Raw genomic sequence first — 16483 nt, forward strand, 5'->3', positions numbered from 1 at the left:
AGCTTTTCTTTCATGTCGTCGATTAAATTCCGGCGTAGTGTCTTTAAGTCCTCAGGTTGTGTCGTCAATTAAATTTTGGCACAATCTGATTACGTCTAGTTACTTAATCTAGTTTTACTTTCCGAATCTTGTCGTCGATTAAATTCAATCGATACTATTCAGTTCAAATATGAAGGTGTTGATTCCTTTTGGCTTGTGCTTGTGATATTTTTTGTTTGGAGTTGGCGCAAAACCTTGGTCTTCTTAATTAAAAACCAAAGAATGACTTTCGGTGAAAGATATTTTGCCTCGGGATCTCTGGCGAAACAATATCACACTTATTACAATATATAAACATTTGTCAAAACAAGTCGACACTTGTTATGACTCGGTGATCTTCTTTCAACATTAAGCCGACAAGTGAAAGTAGAGAACTCTACAAATAGTTGTGTTATGACCTTCCCCAAACAGTTTGAACCACCTAGGATTTGGCTAATGGATCACTAAACCTAGACTTAGCTCGGGATTTCTTAAGCCCTTACCAATTCTCAGCTTAGGTTCAAGTTATTTAATATGCAAATTATTTTCATTTATGAGTCCCCACTAATCAGTTTTTGGTGGGCCAATTAGATTCCCTGGTAAAGTATCGCGAGAGTTACTTTACTTTTACGAACCAAAGATTGTGGATTCGGGTAGGGGCAAGCAACGGTCTAGGGTCAACCCTGGTCCAGCCTAACCTGGCCGGTCCTGGTCCGGTTCCTAAGGGGACTGTGTTGGTCCATGATCCTGGGATCCTTGAAACTTGTACTATGCAGGTTAGTTCTCGGTCCAAGTGCTTTAGAATTGGTCCAATATGGACTAACCCTATATATATATATTCCAAAAAGCTAAGGCCTGTCCCTCCTCTTCTTTTGGCGTGGAAAATAGAAATCTTGTCGAGTGTGGCCTCTCTTTGCTCGCCTCTGTGCGGCTTTTCCTCTTTGCAAGATCTACCTCTCCTCGCTCACTTGAGTTGCCTCATGAACACAGCTCACTCGGTGCCTCACGAACGGCAAACGTAGCTTGCCTCTCTTTGCTCGCCTCTTTGCGGCTCTTCCTCTTCGCTAGATTTGCCTCTCCTTGCTCGCCTGAATCGCCTCACGAGCGCAGCTCGCTCGACGCCTCACGAACGGCGAACGCAACTCCTCTCTCTTGGCCCACACGCAGCTCGCCTCTCTTGCCCCGCCTCGACGCCTCACGAAAGCGAACGCAGCTCACTTACGTCTCTTCCCTCACCCCACGAATGCAATTCGGTTGGTGAGTTCCCGATTTGTGTTTGATTTAAGAGATTCAAGCTTGTGTGCTTCCTTGAGTTGTGACTCATTTTAATTAGCAAAACTATTCTCTGTGCTCTCTGAGTTGTGACCCATTTTTATTAGCAAAACTATTCTCTCAAAGAATATCACTGAGTTGTACTCGAAGCTCTGGTGTATGGCGCAAGGTTTCATTCCCATTCATCTTTACATTAGACACAAGTGTTTACTCAATTATCAATACAAGGAAATTAGATGTCAATGCTCTTTGTTTTGATACCGACAATCAAAGCCAGTGATCTTTGTTTTGATATCAAAGAACAGGGTCAATCATTTAGCTTGTTTAGTTGAGTAAAAGTGGCGGTGTTTTCTTACTTTGGCAAGAATAGATATGAATCATAGACACAATCACAATCACAATCACGACATTCTAAACCAAATTGGTAGCTTTGTAGCCAATTTGGGGTTCTGATTTGGGAACAAAATGTTGTTGGTGTTTGTTTAGTTGTCCGAAGTCATGTGGTGTCTCTCTTTTGTGCTAATTCTACTGGTTTGTTATAATTTTTTTTATATCTTTTTTGGCAATTATAAATTTCATGCTAGTACTTAAATATTTATGTGAACTTGATGAATCCAGATAACATGTCAACTGAAGTGGAGGGATATAATGAGAGGAGTCCGACGATAGAATTGCCAGGGCATGGATGTGATGAAGACTTAAAAGAGGCAACCAAGGTATCTACTAATCATCCTCCCATTTGTAAGAAGCGAAAAGTGGATAAATCTATTGCATGGGATAATATTTCGAGAATCATAGATGAGAAGATAAAAAAAAAAAAAAACATGTGCGATAAAGTGTATTCATTGTGGGGTGGAGTACCCGTACTCTGTTAGTAACGGTACTTCTACAATGTTGAAGCACTTGAAAAAGTGCAATAAGTATCCTCTCAATATAGATAAGAGGCAAAAATTATTTGCACCGCGTAATGTAAATGTGGCTGGCACTAGCAAGGTTGGGAGAGATACCAGTAGTGTTAATGTCTTTATGACATGAAAGTTTGATCAAGACCGATATAGGTACGTGCTTGCTTGGATGATGATAATTAATGAACAACCATTTTGCTTAATTGAACGTGTCAAATTTCATGATTTTGACATTGAGTTACAACCTCTCTTCACACATTTGTCACGATTTACAATTGGTAGAGATTGTATGAGGCTGTACCTTAGTGAAAGAAGTTATTTGAAGACTTACTTTGGTAAGCTTAGGTCAAGGATTGCACTCATTACCGATACTTGGACTTCCGTTCAAAACCTAAACTGTTTATGTCTTACTGCACATTTTATTGGTGAAGATTGGAAATTGAATAAAAGGATATCAATTTTGTGGTGTAAATAGTCACAAGGGTAGGGAGATTGGGAAACTAGTAGAAAAATGCATCTACGAGTGGGGAATAGAAAAAAATATGTCTACAATAATAGTAGATAATGCTAGTTCAAACGATGTTGTCACTAATTATTTGAAAGATAAATTTTCAAAAGATGGGTCAATGGTCTTAGTAGGTGAAGTTTTACATATGAGGTGCACTGTTCATATATTAAACTTGATTATAAAAGATGGCTTGGCTGAGGTACGTGATTCTATTGCGTATATCTGAAACGTGGTTGGATATTTGAGGAGTTATCCTATGAGAGCTAAAACATTCCAATTTTTCATTGAGGTTAAAATAATCACTTATAAGGATTCAGGTTGCCTAGATGTTGCCACTAGATGGAACTTCACTTACCTCATATTGGATACCGCAAAAAAGTTCAGAAAAGCTTTTGAAAGGTTAGCAAAAGATGATTTATCTTTTGAAACTGAGCCTAACAATGATACTCCTAAAAATGAAGATTGGCAGAATGCCATTATTCTTTCCAAATTTCCGAAATAATTTTATGATGCTACCCATCAGATGTCAAGGAGTTCATATATTACTTTGAATGATTATTTTGAGGGGATAACTTTCTTGTATAAATATTTGAAGATGCGGGTGATGCTTCAAATCCTAAGCTTAGAGCTATCGGTACGAAGATGAAAGAAAAGTTTGACAAATACTATGGGAGTTTGGATAGAGTAAATATGTTGGTGTTGATTGCAGTGGCGTTGGATCATACAAAAAAGTTGCATTATGTGAAATTCTGTTATGAATAAATTTATGATGATGAAGAAAAAGCTAATGAGATGCATGATAAAGTGAAGTATGTCCTGGAGCATTTGTATACATTTTATGAGCAATCTTTTCTTAGTCATAGTAACCGAAGTTTGGGTGGTCAAACTATGAGTGTGGGTAGTAGCACTACTTCTAATACCGATGGAAATGGCAACAACGAGGTTAACATCAAAGCTTGGCGGAAAAACTTTTTCCATCAAAAGAAAAGAGTACGCAATGACAACAAATCCGAGCTTGATCGATATCTTGAAGAGGAATCTGAAATTCTTGATCTTGACATTTTGATGTGGTGGAAAAGTACTGGTTCAAAGTATAAAATCCTATCTTTGATAGTTCAGGTTGTTTTTACTATTCATGTATCTACCATTGCTTTAGAGTCGGCTTTTAGTACATCGGGTCGCGTGCTTGACGGCTTTTGAAGTTCTTTGACTCCTAGAGTGATGGAAGCTTTGATTTGCACTCAAGATTAGTTGAGAGTTACTCATGTGCCTATTAATGTTGAAGAATGCCTTTAAAATGCCGAAAAGTTTGAATTGGGTAAATTTAAGCTATGCATATTTCTTTTTTATCTTGTAAAATCCTTTGTATATTTTATGAACAAATTCCTTTTTTTTTAGATATGGATTGTCTTACCGAGGAGATTACCATCGATAAGTAGACTTTACATGTTGAAGTTGAATGAATATAAATGGTGAGATTTTTTTTATCAATTATACTAATAGTAATTTCAATTTAAAACTTTTGTTAAGTATTAACTATGGTTGTTGTTCGTTAAGATTTCATGTGTTTAGAAGTTGAAGCAATCTTTTGAAAATGAATAAGATATGAAGTTATATAATTCATTGCTTATGTTAAGTATTTTGACAGTTTTATTTTTAATTTTATTTCACGTGTTTATCTAGTAGCAATTGGAGATTTTTGTTGTTGGCTTATCTTAGATTTCTATTTGATTTGATTTGTATTGGTGTTCATAGTTTGGTTGCTCAATATCGCATTATTGATGGATATGTATTTTCAAAGTGTACCGTTTGTCCTTTCAAGAAATAAAAAATATGAAACAAAAAATAATCGGTTGGTCCCGGGTTGACTCTAGAACTGCACCGGACCCATGGGGTCCCAAGCTAAATAGGGTCGGTCCTCGGTCCCAAAAATTGGGGACCAATACTGTGCGGGTTGGTGCCAAGGTTAGGTGTTGAACCAGCCAAATCCGGACCATTCTCACCCCTAGATTTGGGGACTTGATTAGCTATATTACTCTAACGCTCTTTCAATACCTTTTTCTCTTTTATTTCAAAAATATGTTTTGCAGACAGCTCGAATTGATTTTAGATCTATCCACTAATATGTCAGGTGTTCACGCGGATGCACAAATATTGAAGTAACAATCAACAATCGAGGAAGCATTAAATAACTTGCAAGAAAAAGCAAGAATTCTAACACTAAGAAATAAGAAAAATGTTATTCCTAAATTAACAAGGTTTCTAATTAAATTAAATTTTTTAGGGTTTTCTCTTTCATTAATATGCAATGCAGCTAATTTAATATGACATGCAACATGCGATTTTTAACTAAATGAATCCAACATGCAAACTATATGACATGTGTCACGGACCGTGATTCTCTCGTACTCTTGTACCCTTGTGAGTGATGCTCGGGGTTATCGGGTGAAGAGTAAGGACGCAGAAGGGATGAAGTACAACAGGGTTGTGGGAGTGGCATTAGGACGGTTGGTGCTAGGAGTTCTAGGATAGAACGAATATTCCGTAGGAGCTCTGAAGGCGGGTTTGGCCTCCCGTGCACAAACTGGTCGGGGGCTGATGCCGCTCTCCTGATGAGGCCATGGCAGGCCGAAACCAGTTATTGTACCGAAAGTATTCTGTATGTCTCGCTCGATGGACTAGACACCCGAGCCAAGCTGGGCGTGGTATGACTCGATACGAAGAAGACATTCGCCGTGTTGCTCTTGGGAACAGCTAGTGAACGATGGCTGGCCTGGTACGTTTGGCGCGCCAAGCGCCGCACGGGCTATTCTGCAGCTAAGGAACCATCGGCCCGTGACAAGTGGTATCAGAGCAGGATCCCTCCAGTAAGTGAGTGAGTCGCAGAAAACCTGTGGACTACCCGGTCCTACGTGGGCGGAGAGTGAATCGCCGGAGCCAATGCTCGGACAAAGTGCGGCTCTCGACTTGCTCCTAGGATGAACAGGGGCACGGGAAAAGAACTGATTCCTCACTGAATAGGGAAAACGTTCCTGGATCAATTTGGCGAGTCTGAAGATGAGTCTACTATCACGTTATCAACAAGGGGAAAACCCTCCATTGGTCTGCCGAGATCATGAGAATTCCGAAGTAAGCGAAGTGCTGAATGGCTCTGATCAAGAAAGCCACCAGTGGAGAGAAGTTGTTTTGTTGGACGAGCGTCCACCACTCGTATAAGTCCCCATAGCGGCATTGATGGTGAGCCACTCATGTAAGTCCCCACAGCGACATTGATGGTGAGAATTGACGCAAGGAAGCGACAGAACAGCTCGCAACGAGGGCGTTGCGGAATTGAGTGGGGGAGAATGTCACGGACCGTGATTCTCTCGTACTCTTGTACCCTTGTGAGTGATGCTCGGGGTTATCGGGTGAAGAGTAAGGACGCAGAAGGGATGAAGTACAACTGGGTCGTGGGAGTGGCATCAGGACGATTGGTGCTAGGAGTTCTAGGATAGAACGAATATTCCGTAGGAGCTCTGAAGGCGGGTTTGGCCTCCCGTGCACAAACTGGTCGGGAGCTGATGCCGCTCTCCTGATGAGGCCATGGCAGGCCGAAACCAGTTGTCGTACCGAAAGTATTCTGTATGTTTCGCTCAATGGACTAGACGCTCGAGCCAAGCTGGGCGTGGTATGACTCGATACGAAGAAGACATTCGCCGTGTTGCTCTTGGGAACAGCTAGTGAACGATGGCTGGCCTGGTGCGTTCGGCGCGCCAGGCGCCGCACGGGCTATTCCGCGGCCAAGGAACCGTCGGCCCGTGACACATGCATATGACATTTTTAGTATTTTTTTTTAAATTCGAAATAATTGATTAATGAAGTTAACTACCTGACTTGAAAGGTTATCCTATTCAAACTAGGAAATAATCTAGATTAAATCTTATTTTAATTTGGAAATTTATTTTAATTAAATATATATTAATCTAATATGTAGTCTAATCTAGAAGATAAGTCTAACTAAATAAAATCTAAACATGCAATCCTAATCTAGTTAGGAAACTATCTAATCCCATCTTTTTTGTATTTTTAACTTTGGCAATCCTATCTAATCAAAATTTCAAACATAGCAAAAATCATCCAATATATCCATCAAGATTCAAATAAAAGATTGCGATATCCAAAAAAATAATCCGTCATTTCCAATCTTAAATTAACGGATATCGCAATCTTAATAGGGCACTTACTTAGCTTGGAGACAAATTAAGAAATAATCAGAAAAATGATCCGCCATCTCAAAGCTCAAATTAATGATGATATTTAATTTTTTTCAATAAAATCCTATCAGATAATGCCTAAAACACTAAGATCGCATTAATTCAAATTAGGAAATAAAATATCAAATTCAAGATTGGATTGGATAATTACCTGATTTGGATAAGCAACCTCCTAATTGGACCAGTTGATGTGGGGGATCGGCGGTGCTCGACGGTAATGCAGCTTGGCTCAATGGTGGTGCTTCTCGGCAGGCTTGGCTCGCGGTGGCAGTGAAGCTCAGCCGAGGTGATTCTCGACAAGAGCAGCAACGGTGGGAGTCCCGGTGGTACTCGGCCGAAGATTCTCAGGTCAGGTCAGCTCGAGGACGACGATGGCTCGGCAAAGGATGGTCATGCTTCGGTCACGGCTTGCCGGTCGAGACTTGGTGATGACCTGCGAAACAGGAAACGGACACCACTCAGCACGGTGGAGGATCAGCGATGGCTTAGCAGGGACGCGGGGGCAAGGAACCGCTGCAGTGATCACCAACGGGCAGAGGGGCTGTGCAAGTCTCTAGCCGGAAAGCTTCAAAACCCACAAGAGAGAAAACTATAGGCGCGACCGCCGGGGTTGCTGCAGGATGCTCGTTTGAGCGCTGGTGTTGTGAGTCCCTCCGGCGTTCACCAGGACTGGTAGGGACGGCATCGAGCGGGCGTTAATAGAAGACAAACCGAAGCTGCAGTGATCATGTCGCCCGGGTTCGTTGGTGAAGAAGCGCGGAGAAGAAATTCGGCTGCAGAACAAGTCACGGCTCTAGAATTGTACGCCAAAGGAAGAAGATGATCCTCTCGACTTCTTTTTTCTCAGCGCTCTCTGCCCTCTCTGCAGAACGTGTGTTCTCCGTGTATATAGCCAAGATCTTGAGCATTAAACAATAAGAAAAAGAAAATCCACTCCTTCCTTCTTTAGCTGCTTTTAATTCTCCACAAATATTTTTTTTTTCTTGACAAGAACGAGTTATGATAGAATACGTCTTATTTATCTCAACGAAATGGATGGAATGACTATCTACGTTCCGAAAATGGCTTCCCTAGCATTACCGGGTATGAGTGATTTTCTTGCAGAATTAATAGTATTTTTTGGAATAATTACCAGCCAAAAATATCTTTTAATGCCAAAAATACTAATAACATTTGTAATGGAAATTGCCATTGATTGTGGCTTGAACGAATCGGACTTCCGTTTAACCATGTTAGAATATATATTTTTCCTTTGCTTGATATAGTTTTGCTCTTGGCCAAAATATAATGCCCGGACTACTCCTCTTGTGGCCGAATCCCTTCCTTCTTTTCCTTCCATCCTGCCATGATACGTCCACGAAGACATTCTTGCAATATCTCTTAAGAGATTTTCACAAAGATTTTTCTCTAATGAATCAGTATATTCCACTTTTACGCCCCTCCTATTTCAGAATTTCCGGCCTCTTATGATTAACGGGCTCGATTCAATTCAACTTGGAACCTCCCTGTACCGGTTTATCCACCGTTGGTCCGATAAATATTAAAATGCTCCCAATAATCTATATGTAATTCAACTGATATTTTTGTTTAGTGATCAGAATCGATCCCTAATTTTTACATATAATAAATACTTAAATGAGTCGCCAAAATTTTAGTCTCAACGAGCCATTTCGAAGCCGAGAAATAGGTTTAGAATTTTCGACTCTAATCTAAATTATACACATTTTTTCTCCTTCTCTAAATTCTAACTTAAGCATTGGAAGGATTATGATGATGGCTGACAACTGAGGCTTCAGAGTCCAGCCTGGCCCGGCGAGTCAAAGAGGGCCGAACCCGCGAAACCCCAAAGAAATACAAGTACCTTTCTTCACCGTTAAGTTTCAATTCTAGGGCTTGAGATTTCACTCCATATGTTTTTACATTGAAACTTTATTAGAAACTTATATTATTCTTTACCGAAATAAAGGGACAATCCTAAGTCGTATCCATCGAAATTCAAATTTTAATTCATCACAACGCTTATACAAAGTGGACTAATTCCAAAAAAGAGCATCAGCTTTACTTTGAGTGACAATTCTGATCCAAACTTTTTTTGTCTTAATAAAAAGCTCCAACTTTTACTCTAGTCCTAAATCTGGCCTCCTTGATATGAAATTTTCAAATTGTTTGAGCCAGATTTGGGATTTAAGTGAAAATTGGTATTTTTTATGAGACAATAAAAAAAATTGGACCAAAATTGTCACTCAAAGTACAGTTTGTGTTTTTTTTTTAATTATGCAATGTACAATTGTTTTTTTTTGGGGTTAAATTTTATGTTCAATTGTTTAAATGTTAGTGGCGCATAGCGTTTATTATGGAGATTACACATTTTCGAGAAAAAGAGATCGGCTACTGACTATCGATAATATCCAATCAAATGCAATGCTCGATCGTAGGGGACGCTGTCGGGTTTGTTTCTCATCAGTAGTTGGTAAATATTTAAGAACGTACACTCTTTTTTGGCAACCTTCTTCGAGTCGATATATTAAGCTTCTCTTGATTCTTCATGTTTTCTTGACTTCTTTCTTGCTGTTATAGTATTGGATCACATTCAATCAGGTTAAGTTTTATACAATAGCTTAGCTTGGCAACGCAAGTGCCCACAAAGATATACAAACATAATCACAAGCATGATAACATATCGGAATGAACAGTTGAGCCATTACTTGAACGATCAAATACCCATTAGCCCTATGAACGATTCGACCGCCACATGCCATCGCATATCATGCTCGTCACGATGTATTACCATTTGTCATAACAAGGCGACACTTATCGGAGCTCAATGACATTCTGTTATCACCAACCTGACAGGTGAAAGCAGAAAACCCCAGCAATATCCATTTGGAAGCAGAGAAACCAGTGCAGAACCTTCGACCTCGATCTAAATTACACACATTTTCTCTCCTCCTCCAATTTCCAACTTGTGTATCAATGGCCAATCTGGGTGATAAAAATCTGATTTTCAATTAAAAAGGAAAAAAATATAAAGGTCACAGACATGCTGATGGTAAAACACAGCAAAAATCATCCATAACAGTTTATCCAAACATATTTTCCTTTTTTGCCCCTCTCAAGTGAGGCTTCAGAGTCCAGCCCAGTGAGTCAAAGAGGGCCCAGCCCAAATGAATAGAATTCCCTTTTCTCTGCCCGTTAAGTTTCAATTCTAGGGTTTTACGTTCTCTCTCTTCCGGCCACCCTGGTACCGCCTTCTTCTTCCAGCCGACATGGTAAGCTTCCTCTCTCTCTCTCGGCGATTCTGTGTTCTTGAGCTTTCTGCGCTTCTGAATTTCTCATCAATTCCGCATCTTGCTTGGCTCCGCTTCATGGGTTGTTGGTGGTGGTGGTGGTGTTTGTAGCCGCAAGGAGATTACATCGACCGGCACAGGAAGCTCCATGGCTACCGCCATGACCACTTCGAGCGCAAGCGCAAGAAGGAGGCTCGTGAAGTCCACAAGCGCTCCGCTATGGCCCAGAAAGTACGTATTCGATTTCCCTGTTTCATAAAGGTTCATGCTTTGGTATAATTTAGGATGAGCTGAAGTGATCGTATGTATAATCTCGTGGCTTGTTGCTGAATGAACGCAGGCTCTGGGTATTAAGGGTAAGATCTTCGCGAAGAAGCGATATGCGGAGAAGGCTCTCATGAAGAAAACGTGAGGATTTTTCTCTTTTTAATTTAACCCCAGTTTTTTTTAATGGTTTTTTTTTTTTGCTTTTAATTGATGGAAAAATTGTTTCTTTTTGGATAACCTATAGTGATGTGAGGTTTCAGTGGGTTGGTTAACTATTTCAGCTCAACTTGGTATCTAATCAGTTTTGTCTGGGGGAGGGTATTGAGCATTCTTGGGTGTCGGTTGAAAACATAGCGTTGCTTCAATTGCTTCGATGCCCAATATTGCACATTGCTTGATGGTATCGTGTTTTGTATCAGTCTGTAGTTGTTCGACTTATGTTTATAGGCTTTATCGGCGAGGAGTTGCGAGGGACAATCAGTTGAGGGTGTTTTGCTCTCTGTTCTATCAATAGATGGTCTGATGTCCAGATTGTCTTGTAAGTTACAAAATGCGGTGGCTCTTCATGGGGTCCTCTTTTGTTGATGCTGATGTCCATGGTGATGCTTAAGATGGTTTTATGGTGTTCACCTTCTCCCTTTCCTGAGTCTAGATACAGCTCTAGAATTTGCTTTGGTAGTCATGGCATGCTTTTCTCTGTGAACCTATGTTCCATACATTGCTCATATCATTTTATTTCATGACGTCCATACAATTTTTAATTATTCCCTTGCTTGTTGGATCAGGTTGGCAATGCATGAGGAGTCCTCAAGTAGGCGCAAAGTGGATGATGATGTTCACGAAGGAGCAGTTCCTGCTTATCTTCTTGATCGTGAAACAACTACACGAGCTAAGGTATGTGTCTAGTATGGATGGTATGATTCGATATTTTGACGGCTACATTCCAATTTAATAATGTTAGCATTCTGTGAAATTTAGGTGCTTAGCAACACCATAAAACAAAAGAGGAAAGAGAAAGCTGGAAAGTGGGAAGTTCCTTTGCCCAAGGTAATTTTATTTTCTTCTCGCTCGTATCTAATTGAGGAATTGTCAGTGTGGGCTCGTTCTTTATTCTATTTTCTTCGTGGTTCTGTGTTCCGTATCTCTCCTTCCTGTCTTGTGCAGATATTAAAGTGAGGGAGTGATCCCATTTTTCTATTTTAGATAGATTGTTGATTAATTCATTGAAAATATATGTCGACTCATGATTACTCGATGGCATTGTAACTTGATTGCCGACCACTCCAGGTTAGGCCTGTTGCTGAAGATGAGATGTTTAAAGTGCTCAGATCTGGAAAAAGGAAGAGTGAGTATCTCCGACCACCTTTTTGGCTGCTATTTTTTCGTTTATGTTTGTTACTTGGAAGACATTATAAGTTTAGCGAACTAATATCTGCACATCACTGTTGACTGAGCTGGGATGGATGCTTGTCCGCTTGAGAAGAGAGTTTTTTTTATGGCTATTGGGCCTGTAGATTAAGATTGTACCTGGACAGTGTTGATAGGCACGATCTGATCGGATATGCATATTGAACGTGATAAACAAGACCTGGTCGAGTGTACCATTGAGAGAATCAATTTTCCCTTACCTGAACTTGCTAGTATTGCATTATTATCAAGAAGGTGCAGTGCTTTTTTAACAACATATGTTGTTGGTTGCCTATTTTCAGCAAAACAATGGAAGAGGATGGTCACAAAAGCCACATTTGTTGGCCCTGGTTTCACCAGAAAACCTCCAAAGTATGAAAGGTTCATCCGTCCCACGGGGTTGCGTTTCAACAAAGCCCATGTTACACATCCGGAATTAAAGTGTACTTTCAATCTCGAGATAATTGGAGTTAAGAAAAACCCTAATGGTCCAATGTATACATCTCTGGGTGTTCTGACCAAAGGAACTATCATTGAGGTAGGATTTTCCCCCCTTCTTGAGCTCAATTGTTAAATTTTATGGTTGTTGACAATTTAATTACTGCAAATATCAGGTTAATGTGAGTGAACTTGGTCTTGTCACACCAGCCGGGAAAGTTGTTTGGGGTAATTTCACTTATCTTATGATGGTTTTACTTTATGGCCGTCCTTTTCATGTTGCTTAACCTGTTTACTGTGAATGGGGTTGCAGGGAAATATGCGCAAGTGACGAACAATCCCGAGAATGATGGCTGTGTAAATGGAGTTTTGCTTGTATGATGTTCATGGCTGCTGCAGTTCCAATTTTGTTTGTCCTATGATGCTGTACTTGGTTCATTGGACCAAGTGATAGTTTTTGTCTTAACAATTATGTATTGAATTCATGTTTACGTCAATCTTCGGAAATGAGAAAATCCTCCCCAATACAGTCTCGGAATTGACTGTTATTTCTGCAGTTATTTCTCGATTCATTCTTTCATGAATTTCTAACAAGAGGATCATCAATATTCAAGCAAATGATACAACTGGTTCAAACTAGGTATTGTCCGACTGCCTAGTGTGTGCAGCGGCCTTGTCACAATGGTGTTTAACCAAAATACCGTGCATAAACGGCTGATTGTCTTAGATGGGATTCCCTAAGATTCAATCTTATTGTAAGGTCCTGGAGCAAATTTGTCATATGCGGGGTTGTAAGATCACCTAATATCAATTTATCAGTGTCAATTATAATTCAAAACGTTTTAAAAAATCAAACTTTCTTCATAGGAATGAAACGTCTATTGAAAAAGTGGGAATTATGAGAATTAGAGACTAGGCTTCTGACGTTTGTTTCTGTTAGAATTATGATAATAAGGGTAGAATTGTAATATTGTGTTTAGAGGGGTTTACGTTATGTTAAGTATATATATATTGTAATCCCTCATTAAAACATAATGAGAAACATCTTTATCCTCTCAAACATGGTATCAGAGCCGGTTGAGAAACCCTAATTTACCGCCATTGGCGGAACCTTAACTCTCCGGCGAACCTAGACTCTCCGGCGAAACCCTAATTCTCCGGCGAACCTTGACTCTCCGGCGAACCCAGACCGGCGACTTAGTCCGGCGAACCCAGACCGGCGAACCCAGACCGGCGACTCAGTCCGGTGAACCCAGATCCGGTGGCTCACACTCGGCCCGGCGAACCCAGATCGACGACTCCCGTCAAGTCCCGTCGCTCTACGTTGGTGACTTCCCGAGATCTACTTCGTTGACGACTTCCCAGATCGCGGAACCCGAGTCGCCGATCTTGCTTGCATAGAGACCCGGCGGTCTCGCTCTCTTGCGCCAATCTCCGTCGGCCCCATTGAAGGTTCAGCTGAGCACTACCATGCTCTGCTCTTCGAACCCAGTTGAAGCCGCCACTGTTCGTCGTTTGTTCGCACGACGAAGGTCATTGTGACTAGTTTTGATCCGGTTGAACCCTCAAAGTGATGATTATATTTGGCTGGTTGTGTTGTTGGAGACTCTGGTGATCATATTTGGCTGGCTGTGTTGTTGGAGACTCTGTTGTTCAGTTTGCCACATTTACAATTGACTTCTGTAAAGCTTGATGGTACTAATTATGCATCATGGTCTAAAGCTGTTGAATTTTATCTTACTGCTACCAAACAACGCGATTATCTTACGTCTACGGCCCCATTAGATCAAAGTAAGGCGGTGATTGGATTCTTTGGTGATGCATTGATTCGTACATTGTTATGGAATAGTATGGATTCCAAAATTAGTCCCCATTTTATTCAGTGTAATACTGCTAAGGAGGTTTGGGATAAATGTGCTTTACTATATTCTGGCCAAAATAACATGACACGGGTTTGTGATACATGGGAGGCACTATTTGACCTTAAGCGTGGAGATCAGTCATTGACTGAATATTATGCTCGTTTCACGACACTATGTAGACAGCTGGATACTTATCTTCCCGCTTCAGATGATGCAGCCATTCTTGTCAAGAGACAAGAGGATCTTCGGGTTATTCTGTTTCTAAAGGCGTTGGGACCTGACTATTCTTCACTACGTCAACAAATTACTTCTCAGAGCTCTCTTCCTTCAGTGGATGAGGTTTTCTCTCAAGCTCTTCGTTCGACACCTACTGAGAAGATGTCCGCCACAACTTTGGAGACAAGTGCTATGGTTTCTCATAGCACTAGCGGACGTGGAACCCGGGGTTGTGGTTATAGGGGTCGTGGACGAGGTTTTGTTCCAATTGGTGGTCGTGGTGGTCGTGATGGTGGTATTGGTGGTCGTGGCTCTCGCTATTGCAACCATTGTCAGAAAAATGGACATACCGAGGCTTATTGCTATACTCTTCATCCTGAGCTTCGACCTACTGTTGCTGCCTATGTTGATTCTCCGGCATTGACTTCATCAGAATCTCCTATTGCGTATGGTACAGGTGATACTGTTACTCTGTCACGAACTGAGTATGATACGTGGCTTCGTTCTCAACAGGTGACAGGCTCTTCAGCTCCTACTGCAACTCTGGCACAGACCACCAAAGGTAGTTCATCTTGTTTACTGTCTACACTATCTCGACTCCCGGGTTATAGACTCGGAGCCACTCATCATATATCTGGTAACCATAAGCTACTTGTCTTACTTTCGGTCCACATCTTCCGAAGTGTCTAATTCTGTTACATTAGCTGATGGTTCACAATCTCATGTTTCTGGTACTGGAGTTGCTCGTTTAAGTCCTTCTCTCTCACTGTCTTCTGTCTTACACCTCAAATCTCCCTATAATTTGATTTCTGTTAGCTCATTGACTAAGGAACTGAACTGTTCAGTCACCTTTTCTTCGTCTCGTTGTGTTTTTCAGGATCTGAGGACTGGACAGATGATTGGTGGGGGACATGAATCAAATGGCCTGTACTATCTTGACAAGGAAATAATGGCTGCTGCAGCTGTGAAGCGCACATTCTCTGATGTGTATCGAATGCATTGTCGTGCTGGTCATCCACCACCGAACATTCTTCGACGTTTATTTCCTAAGTCTGAGTCTGTGAGTACTTTTCAATGTGAAGCTTGTCAGTTTGGTAAACATCATAGGACTTCTTTTCCTTCTCGTTTTCAGAGTCGTGTGTCTAGTCCATTTGAGTTAGTTCACTCAGATGTTTGGGGTCCGTGTCGTGTTTCTGATACTTCTGGTTTTAGATACTTTGTTACATTCGTGGATGATTTTTCTCGAATGACATGGTTGTTCTTAATAAAAGATCGTACTGAGATTTTTCATTGCTTTCGCCTATTTTACTTTGAAGTATTGAATCAGTATAATGCATCTGTTCAAACTTTGCGATCAGATAATGCTAAAGAATATCTTGCCTCCTCTACTGGTTTTCGATCTTTTCTTGAATCTCATGGTATTCTTCATCAAACATCGTGTTCGTACACCCCACAGCAAAATGGTGTAGCCGAACGCAAAAATCGTCATCTTCTTGATGTTGCTCGTTGTCTTATGTTTCATATGCATCTTCCTAAACTTTTTTGGGGCCATGCTGTCCTTACAGCATGTTACTTGATTAATCGGCTTCCAACCTCTGTTCTTCAAGGGCAGACACCATTTTCTGTTTTACATCCCAACCTTCCTCCCTTTGCTTTACCTTTACGTGTCTTCGGTTGCATTTGCTTTGTTCATCGTCTTTCTCCGGGTCTTGATAAATTAGATTCTCGTGCCGAGAAATGTGTCTTTGTAGGGTATTCTCGAACTCAAAAGGGCTATAAATGCTATAGTCCTACTCGTCGTCGTCTGTTTGTGTCAGCTGATGTGACTTTCTTTGAGGATCAAGCCTATTATGAAACTCAATCAGATCCTCCGGTACACGTTGCGCCACCATCCTCTGATCCTGATCCACCCATTGCTCTTCGGAAAGGTACACGTTCTTGTGTTGGTCGTCCTGTAGATCGCTATGCTCACTTTTCTGACCTTTCTTCTTGTCTTCGTACTCATCATCCCATATCCAATTTTTTATCATATGCTCGTTTGTCTCCTACC

The 16483-nt window shown here is 40.9% G+C and overlaps 1 protein-coding gene across 1 annotated transcript; it reads left to right on the forward strand.

Moving 5' to 3' along the window:
* The first annotated feature begins 10114 nt into the window (after positions 1–10114).
* LOC115687974 (uncharacterized) lies at positions 10115–12961 on the forward strand. The gene is made up of 9 exons (XM_030613692.2): positions 10115–10225; positions 10355–10474; positions 10584–10651; positions 11296–11404; positions 11489–11557; positions 11798–11855; positions 12220–12455; positions 12532–12583; positions 12669–12961. The coding sequence occupies exons 1-9, from the start codon at positions 10223–10225 to the stop codon at positions 12734–12736; spliced, it is 783 nt and encodes a 260-aa protein (XP_030469552.1). The 5' UTR covers positions 10115–10222; the 3' UTR covers positions 12737–12961.
* The last annotated feature ends 3522 nt before the right edge of the window (positions 12962–16483 follow it).

This window comes from Syzygium oleosum, unplaced genomic scaffold, assembly GCF_021117445.2.
Source record: "Syzygium oleosum isolate NSW1041296 unplaced genomic scaffold, Sole_v2.1 Sole_v2.10, whole genome shotgun sequence".
Taxonomy (NCBI): Eukaryota; Viridiplantae; Streptophyta; class Magnoliopsida; order Myrtales; family Myrtaceae; genus Syzygium; species Syzygium oleosum.